This window comes from Peromyscus maniculatus, chromosome 8 (genome assembly GCF_049852395.1).
Source record: "Peromyscus maniculatus bairdii isolate BWxNUB_F1_BW_parent chromosome 8, HU_Pman_BW_mat_3.1, whole genome shotgun sequence".
NCBI classification, from domain to species: Eukaryota; Metazoa; Chordata; class Mammalia; order Rodentia; family Cricetidae; genus Peromyscus; species Peromyscus maniculatus.
The window spans coordinates 17,862,277-17,868,790 of record NC_134859.1 but is presented as its reverse complement, the minus strand read 5'-3'; the positions used below and the strand labels follow the sequence as shown (position 1 = coordinate 17,868,790).

At 52.3% G+C, this 6,514-nt stretch overlaps 1 protein-coding gene across 5 annotated transcripts in view; it reads right to left on the bottom strand.

Moving 5' to 3' along the window:
- Positions 1-3,694: 3,694 nt before the first annotated feature.
- Positions 3,695-6,514, bottom strand: part of Rab11fip3 (RAB11 family interacting protein 3) — an 83,661-nt gene continuing 80,841 nt past the window's right edge. For all 5 annotated transcript variants that reach the window (XM_076578114.1, XM_076578115.1, XM_076578116.1 and 2 more), the window contains 4 exons: positions 6,262-6,399; positions 5,907-6,062; positions 5,628-5,768; positions 3,695-5,537 (listed from right to left, as the gene is read on the bottom strand). In XM_076578114.1, the coding sequence (XP_076434229.1) occupies positions 5,424-5,537; positions 5,628-5,768; positions 5,907-6,062; positions 6,262-6,399 (549 nt within the window). In that variant the 3' untranslated portion in view covers positions 3,695-5,423. The remainder of the gene's footprint in view (positions 5,538-5,627; positions 5,769-5,906; positions 6,063-6,261; positions 6,400-6,514) is intronic.

Sequence of the window (6,514 nt, the reverse complement as noted above, 5' to 3'; positions counted from 1 at the left end):
CTACAGCTCCCAGGATGCTCTGCGAGGGACTTCTGGGCAATGCTCCGGTGGGCGTCCTCACCGCCGGAGTCTCACTGCGCCAGGGGCTATGTCCGTAGTCCATATCACGATTGTACTAGGTCTGAGGAGGTTATCTGCGGCGCTGCGTCAGCCTGGCTGCATGGACTGCTCTCTACCTCTCCCAATCCCTTCACCGACTTCTGTGCTGTCCCAGTGGTCTGAAGCAGCAATCGTTCTGGACCTACTTGGGTCCGAGGCCCGTGCTTACTCAAGCGTGCCAGATAGACGCATCTCTTTTCCTAGAGAAACACTGGCATCTAATTGAGACATCTTCCCAGGTCCTCTGAGTGATGTTTACAAGAGCCCCCACGCTATTTCCCTTCTTGAGCCCTTTGGCTACCAGAAGTAGATGAATCACTCCTAGCCACTTGTCCTCTGCAACCCGGAAGATGCACCAAGAATCAGGCTGCAGAGAGGGCACCACATAGCAAAGGGACACTAAAAAGAAGCCCCTGGGATACCCTGCACTCTAGATGTTGTATGCGAGATTCGGTGACATGGGCCCCAGGACCCAGAAAACCTGAGCCTGGCTCAGTAGGGCCTACACGTACTTAGTCACGTTTCTGGGAAATCACTCATGCTCCAGAAGCCGGCAAGGCGAAGACAGTCCATTGAACTCAAGATGCTGTGTGGGGACACCTGTGTCCAAATGTGGAAGACACCACATTTTGGCAGCATTGGAGCAGAATCTGGCATCTGAGCACTCCAAGAAATGCAGCAGCTGGGGTTGAGCCCACTGACACGGTGGTTGAAGTTACTGCTAACTCAGCAATGAGCAGTCACTTCCACGGTGAGTTGGGTCTTATGGAGACAAGGAGAAACTAGAAGTGAGGCCTAGCATCATGGGGAAGATAGACCGTTCACCCAGAAGGCTGACTAGACCGACATCATCAGTAGGTGAGGCTCACGGTTGGGTCAGAGGAATGGCCAAGAAGGATCCAGGACAGGACTTTGCAGCATCTCTCATCACTATGGATCATCCTCAGTGCCATGATGCACCCCGTTAAGCTGATTACACAGCAGGAGACTTTGGATCATCGTGGGTTGTTGGCTGAGCCCTGATCTACACTAGTGTAGTGTGGGCCGTTAAGATAGAAAGAACCCTGCCGGGCGTTGGTGGCGCACGCCTTTAATCCCAGCACTCGGGAGGCAGAGGCAGGAGGATCTCTGTGAGTTCGAGGCCAGCCTGGGCTACCAAGTGAGCTCCAGGAAAAGGCGCAAAGCTACACAGAGAAACCCTGTCTTGAAAAACCAAAAAAAAAAAAAAAAAAAAAAAAGATAGAAAGAACCCTGCTGAGTGGATAGACAAGAGGACACCTTGCAGAGGTCAAGAAGGGCAAAGAAACCTCAGCAGGGACAGCAGCCACAGACCCAACAGCCCTGAGTCTTGAGTAGATGGGATGGCATACTGTTCTGGGCCTTGAGGACACAGCCATAACGGAAAAAGAAAAAGACCTAGTTTGGGTATAGGTGCATAGTCTTCCTCAGGAGGTTGAGACAGGAGGGTCACAAATTCAAAGTTTGCCTGGGCTAGAAAGTAAGCTCAAGGCCAGCATGATCAATAGGCTTTGTCTCAAAAAGTGGAGGGTTGAGACATGATGATGCCTTTAATCACAACAGTTGCACCAAAGCAGAGGCAGGCAGATTTCTCTAAGTTTGAAGCCAGCCAGGGCTAAAAAGTGAGATTTTGTCATAGGGTGATGGATGGGCTGTGGAACAAACCTATTATTTCCAACACTTGGGAGGTGGAGACAGGAAGATCAGGGCCATCCTCAGTTTACATAGTGAGTTTGAGGATAACCCAAATCAGACAAGACCTTGTCTCAATTAAAAAAAACCCAAAAAGGTATAGTTATAAAGGTGCATGCTGCAGATATAGTTCTGTGAGAGTGCTTACCTAGCATGCATGAAACCCTAGATTTAGTGAGAAACTCAGCAGCTATTACAGAGTCCAGTGGATGAACTGTGCTTAGGCATGATTGGCAGCTCAGCCCGTCTGGTCTAAAACTCAGGTTTAAGTTTCTCTGACTTCCATAGGATATAAACCAGAACACCAACCTCATAGTAAAGAGAAATGGAGGTTCCTGGCTAATATTCCGTGCCATGTTCCGGGTTTCTTCTGGGTTCCAAACTGCCAGGATGTTCAGGGCAGATATGTCTAGGCAGCTGCCATGGGTTCTAACCAGAAGTTATGCTCCTTCCTGGGTTCACTAAAAGTGAATGTTCCTCAGGGTAGTCAGGGAGGCCAGGTCAATTTAAATTTGCAGAGGCCAAGCTTCATTTATGCTGTTTTTTTTTTTTTTTTGTTGTTGTTGTTTTGTTTTGTTTTGAGAGTTTCTCTGTGTAATAAATAGCCCTAGCTAGCTGTCCTGGAACTTGATTTGTAGACCAGGCTGGCTTCAGATTCAGAGATCCACCTGCCTCTGCCTCCAAGGTGCTGGGATTAAAAGCATTGCCACTGTGCCTGGCTGTTTATGCTGTTTTTAATGGATAACTGACCAACACTGGAAAGATAAGAGCAACATCAGGAGCCGTCTGGAGACAGATCTGCCTTGGAAAGAGAGTTCTACTTGCTGCAGGCTCAAGAGTTGGGAAGCCCCAATGACCACTGCCTCCATCCCCTCCGTCAGAGGTGTAGCGAGGAGCCTGCTGGGGGTTATCAACTACAAGACATTCTTGGGCAGCTCTTTCTGGAATGTTTCTAACAACACATTCCAACCATGTGATCCTCTTCTACCGTATCCCAAATGGGGAACTGTCTTTCTGGGGTTCAGTGCCCTCACATCTTCCACTGGCGGTTGACTAGACCATGCTTAACTGGAAATCAAGCTGAGGAGCCACCAGACTCTGGTGAGGTCCTCCTTGTTTCCAGCTTCTCCTAGAACAGATGGGCCTTGCCGGTGTCAATCAAATGCCGGTGGTCAGCACCTGGGTGGGAGGGCAGCCGGTGTGTGGCCTGCTGCTCTGATGACACCTTTTAGTACTTCCATAGTAGTGTCACTGACTCCTGTGCCACCCAAGGCTTCAGTTCTTCAGCCCTTCGGACAGATTTCTGAGGCACACTTGCCTTTGCTTTTGCCTGTTCTCTTCCCTGCTTTGGAGTTCTGTGCTGGCTCCTCCTGGGGATGTTCCTCCTCACACTCTCTACGGCTCTGAATAGTTCATCCCTGACCATACTACACTGCGACTCCTTTCAGATATAGGATGTGTAGCCCAGGGGTAAGTGCACTGTGCCCGAGCTTTGTGATAATCACACCTATACTTCCCCCTCTGCCCATCTGCCAATCTCAACTGAAGCTTACCGCACCCACCCCCTGCCCCGGGTTGTATTCAGGGCACAAGTTCTACCAGTTAAGGGGCTGTTGGAAGTCATTGGGACCTTGCTTTTAGAAATGACTCTCAGTAGAGCTACTTACTTTAAGATTCAGACTCTGCCCAAGAAATAGCCCATCCTAGAGGAGCAATCCTGGGGCCTCAGGGTGGGTGCAACCTGATCAAGGCAGAAAACCAAGAGTCTCCCATGATTTGTTCTTAAACGACCAAGGTCACCTCCCTAGAAACCTGAGGAAAACAAAGGCCAGGCCCATAACCACCCACCGCACCACCCCTGTGGAGAAAGGAGCCGGCCTCTGTGTGCGGTAACAGCTTTAATCTGTTGTGGCTGACACATGGGACAGGATCCTGCTGGCCTCCCATCCTTCCATGCCCTGGAGGAAGAGCTACTTCTCAGGGAGCTGAAGCAGATGCTGTCTGTGAGCAAGTTGGTGATTGGTGTGTTTCCCAGGGTCTCCTGGAGACCTGTGTTTACAGTGAGCACTGCAGGGCAGACAGCAGAGACAGGCCAAGCCCTTGCACAGGACTTTGGGACCTGGGACAGAAAGGCGGGGCTTCAGGATTGATATATTATACATATATATATATATATTTCATATGTATACACAGATAGTTTTCTCTCTGGAAAGTATTAAAAAATTGATCAACCTTCAATCTATAAAAAATACCTACTCTACATGATAGAAAAATCTCTCCTCCAAGTTTACACTGATTTACACACAAGGCTTTCCCCAAAATGTACAATACGAGGCAACATCTTAAACTGTAGTGTAGAAGGGAAGGCAAGGGGGGGTAGGCAGTGAAGGGATGCAGGGCAGCATGTGTGGGCACAAGCATATATACATTCACACTTGTGTGCACACTCATGCATGTACACACGCGCACGCACACACACGCACACACACACACACTCACACACACACTCACACAGCCTATGGTGTGGTCTCACATGGTGTGCCCAGACTCCTGGCTAGTGCTCAGGCTCAGGCCCATGGACGCTGCACTCTGTGAGAGGTGCAGGGACAAGCAGCAAGTCTTCCTCTGCCTCTGGGTCTGTGTAGAGCCTTGTCCACCTACCCACCAGCAGAATGACTCCTGGGGGACACCCAGGGATTTAAAGTCAAAAGCAGAGAAGGAAACTTTGTTCCGGAGGCCTAGACTATTGTCTGGGAAGTGTCAACTTCTCCCAGGGCAGCAAAGCCAGCCTGAGGAGGGCGTGGGTCCAGGAGCCAGGGTAGGCCACACCTGAGGAGAAGCAGCACCTGCGCCTGGGTGTTCACCAGTCCAGGACGTGAGTTCCAGTCAGCATGAGCCAGCTGCCCTGGCCCCCACAGGAGGACCAGAGCTGACGAGTTACCGTAGTGAGGATCTGGTCAAAGGATGGCTGTGTGGCGTGGAGGCCCGGGTCCAAAGGTGAATGGAAGCCCATCTGGTGGGAGAAGGCCTGAGCAGCGCAAGGGGAATGAATAGGTGGCCTGTGGCTCCAGACCAGACCCCACATCTGCCACCTCTGCCTGCCTGTCTTTCCAGAGTATCATGTCTATGTCCAACTTGTGGGTCCTCAGCTTGCATACCATGTGGGAATGGCCAAGCTTGGGTGGCACCATGTCAACATGAGTGAGAGGCCGTAACTGAGGTGAGGATTCATTTTTTCCCCTATCTTCCTAACAGGCTGCAGAGCAGGAAGAGGGGTGTGCCAGAGAGTCATCGAGGGCCCCGTCCCAGCCTGAGAGACTATCCCCACATATTTGCATTCTGCTGAGCAGACATGGGTGGTGTTGGCTAGGCCAGCTTGTGGTGGGAGGTCCTGGCTTCGTGACCCTCAGGGAGCCCAGCCTCACCCCTGTCTGCTGTGGCCTTCCCTTTTTTCCTTCTTATTGTTCTCTGTAACCTTCATCTTTATTCCCCCAGTCCAGCTGCACGAGGCCCCTACACGCTAGGCTTGGTAAGCTGCAGGACCCGCTGGTCTTGGCTCGGCCACTCTGGGGCGCTGTGGAGTCTATAACCAGCCCAAACCGGGCTAAGATGTCCTACTTGACCTCTAGGATGGATGGGTTGGTCTCCAAGATGGCCACAATAATCCTGTCAATGTAGTCCTGCAGGCGGAAATTGATCTCCTCCTGCTTCTGGATTGCTTCCATGAGCTGCAGAACGGCAAAGGGTCAGTGCAGGGAGAGGAAGGGACCTGGGCAGAATAAACAGACCTAGGGGTACACAAAAGCAGAACAAGCTACCTCATCTCGGGAGACGGAGCTGATCTCTGCAGCCAGTGACTCAGAGAAGGACGTGGAGAAGAGGCTCTTGGCACCCTGGATGCTGAGGGTGATGATCTGCCCATTTAGTTCATCATTTTGCTCCTTCAGGTTGCGGTTGTCCTAGGGGACATGGCAGTGTCACACTGGGCTATGTCCTTTGCTGGGACAAGGACCTGCCAGGAAGGACCCCAGCTTGGTGCCCCCTCTGCTGCCAGCCTCCCGGGAGCCTCTGTGAGGAGGTGGGAAGGCAGAACACACCTGTTTGAGCCTGCGGACCTCCTGCTCCAGCTCGCTCTCCCGCGCACGGCTGTTGTACTCCTGCAGGCCCAGGCTGCTGCTGCGGCCTCGCCGCTGCTCCACCTCGAGTCTGAGGAGCTGCAGGTGTTCCAGCTGCTTGCGGAGGTCCTCGATGAGCTGTGGGACAACCACAAGCGGGCTTCCGCTAGCTGGCCTGACCACCCTCTCCTGGGAGGGTGCTGACCTGTGTTCTAAGAGGCTGCGGCACACTAGTGCCCAGAGAGTCGGGAAACGAAAGGGTTTCCTGGCCCCCACCAGGGAGCAGGCAACGTCGGACAAGGTGGGAACGTGCGGAGGGACAAATGGCCCTGCTCACCTCCTGAGTTGCCTCCTTGTCTCTCTGGAACTGGTGCCGCTCGTGGCTCAGCCTGTCCCCCATCTTCCTCTTATTCTCTTGTTCTTCACTGAGCCGCTGTGTCAACTCTTCGATCTCATCCAGCATCTTCTGCTTCTCCTGCAGAAACAGACCGCAGTGTGGACAGGGAGTGGCACCGCTTTCCCAGTGTACACAGCCTAACTCGACGGCCTGTGCTCCAGACCATCGATCTCCGAGTCCAGTGACAGACACT